The following is a 1,808-nucleotide window of genomic DNA, read 5'->3' as shown; positions in this document are numbered from 1 at the left end:
TTGGAGAGGCCTGATGAAGGACAAAGGCAGTGAAAGCAGGTGTCTGGTTAATATTGTTTTACTTGTCTTTCAAGGCTTCTGATTTAATGATGGACTTGCCTTAGCAAGATGTAGACACAGTAGTGCCAGTCTCAGCCTTGAACAGAACATTTTCTCTTTTCAAAAGGTTGTTGGAGATGGTGGAAGTAAGGTGTCCATTTGGTTATAAAACATCTAGAATGAAAAGATTATGAGAGGAAGTTTCTTTCAATTTTAATTAAACTCAGTTTGGTTTAAACCATTGTCATTGTTGGGCATTTGTCCCATGAGGAGCAGTACTTAAGGAAAAGACAGTGCTGATGGCGCGTGTGGTGCCCGAGCCGTGGCTACTTCTCTCCACCCACATTCCTTCTTCCTGCTCTTAGCCTCTTCAGAGCAGACTTCATGTCCTGGTTTCTCAGGGTGTAGATGAGGGGGTTCAGTAATGGAGTGATAACAGTGTAGAACACAGCAACGGCTCCATCCAAGGGGCTCTTGGAGCCTGCTCGAAGGTAGATGAAGATGCAGGGGACATAGTAGACCGTGACCACTGTGAGATGGGAGCCACACGTGGAGAAGGCACGACGCCTCCCATCAGCAGTGCGTATCTTCAGGATGGCGAGAACTATGTTGGCGTAGGACAGCAGGATCAGCATGAAGCAACTGGCGGCCACTACCCCAATGTCTACAAAGGTCACAAGTTCATTGACTGTTGTGTCAGCACAGGCCAGTCTCAACACTGCAGGAATGTCACAGATGAAGTAATCTATTTGCTTTGGTCCGCAGTAGGGCAACCGGAAGGTCAGGCTGGCTTGAATAGACCCGTGGATGGAGCCAGCTACCCAAGCTCCAGCCACTAAGATGGTGCATAACTTTCCATTCATGAGCACAGGGTAGCGAAGAGGTTGGCATATTGCCAGGTACCTGTCATAGGCCATCAAAGTGTAGAGGAAGCACTGAGTACTGCCTAGGAAGTGGAAAAAATACAGTTGAGCTACACAGCCACCAAATGGGATAACCTTGCTGGCAGGAGTGAAATTTAATATAATTCGAGGAACAATGACCGAGGAGAGCCACATGTCCAGGAACGAGAGCACACCTAGAAGAATGTACATAGGACGGGCATGCAGCTTGGGGTCAGCCCACACAGTGAGCAGAATGAGCAGGTTTCCCAGCTGTGTCAGGATGTAAATGAGGAAGAAGACCAGGAAGAGGAAGGTTCTTAGGTTTGGAGGGTGAGCCAAGCCGAGGAGAATGAAATCTGTCACCGCAGTGTCTAGCGACGTGTTTCTGTTTCTTCTCATGTCTTAGCCTGCTAAGATGAATCATGAAGTTAGACAAGGGACTACAGTAGGGGGTGGAGGTAAGGAAATGTTTTGTTTGATGATTATTGGCTGACAGGAGAGAAATACATCTGTGTAAAATTGTTTTGAAAGGAAAGAAACCCTCTAGAGGCTGGCTCTTTTGGTAGATGTATGGAACCTCCTGCTCAGTGAAAGGCACCAAGAAAGAGTATTGTATAGATCAGGAAAGAGGAGAACCCCTGACCCATAGGATGGACCAATAAATCCAACCAGAAAGTGTTGCCCCGATCACACACACTCTCACTCAATCTCGCTGCAATGCTGCCTTTGTGTCTTTGGCTAAGAACCACAAATCCTGACCGCAGCGTGCAAAATACACAGTGTCTGGCTCTTCTTCATGGCTGCATCAGCTCTCACCTAGTGTTTGGTACTACATGAGACTGAAGGCTCTCCTGAAGTGCTCTCTGACACCTGCTTTGTCAATTA

General features: G+C 47.2%; 1 protein-coding gene across 1 annotated transcript; it reads right to left on the bottom strand.

Moving 5' to 3' along the window:
* Positions 1–365: 365 nt before the first annotated feature.
* On the bottom strand, positions 366–1,322 carry LOC101982088 (olfactory receptor 10G2). Its single transcript, XM_005370957.1, has one exon. It carries the CDS (start codon positions 1,320–1,322, stop codon positions 366–368), a length of 957 nt encoding a protein of 318 aa, XP_005371014.1.
* Positions 1,323–1,808: the final 486 nt, after the last annotated feature.

The sequence above is a fragment of the Microtus ochrogaster genome, unplaced genomic scaffold (genome assembly GCF_000317375.1).
Source record: "Microtus ochrogaster isolate Prairie Vole_2 unplaced genomic scaffold, MicOch1.0 UNK91, whole genome shotgun sequence".
Classification (NCBI taxonomy): Eukaryota; Metazoa; Chordata; class Mammalia; order Rodentia; family Cricetidae; genus Microtus; species Microtus ochrogaster.
This window is presented reverse-complemented; position numbering and strand designations above follow the sequence as displayed.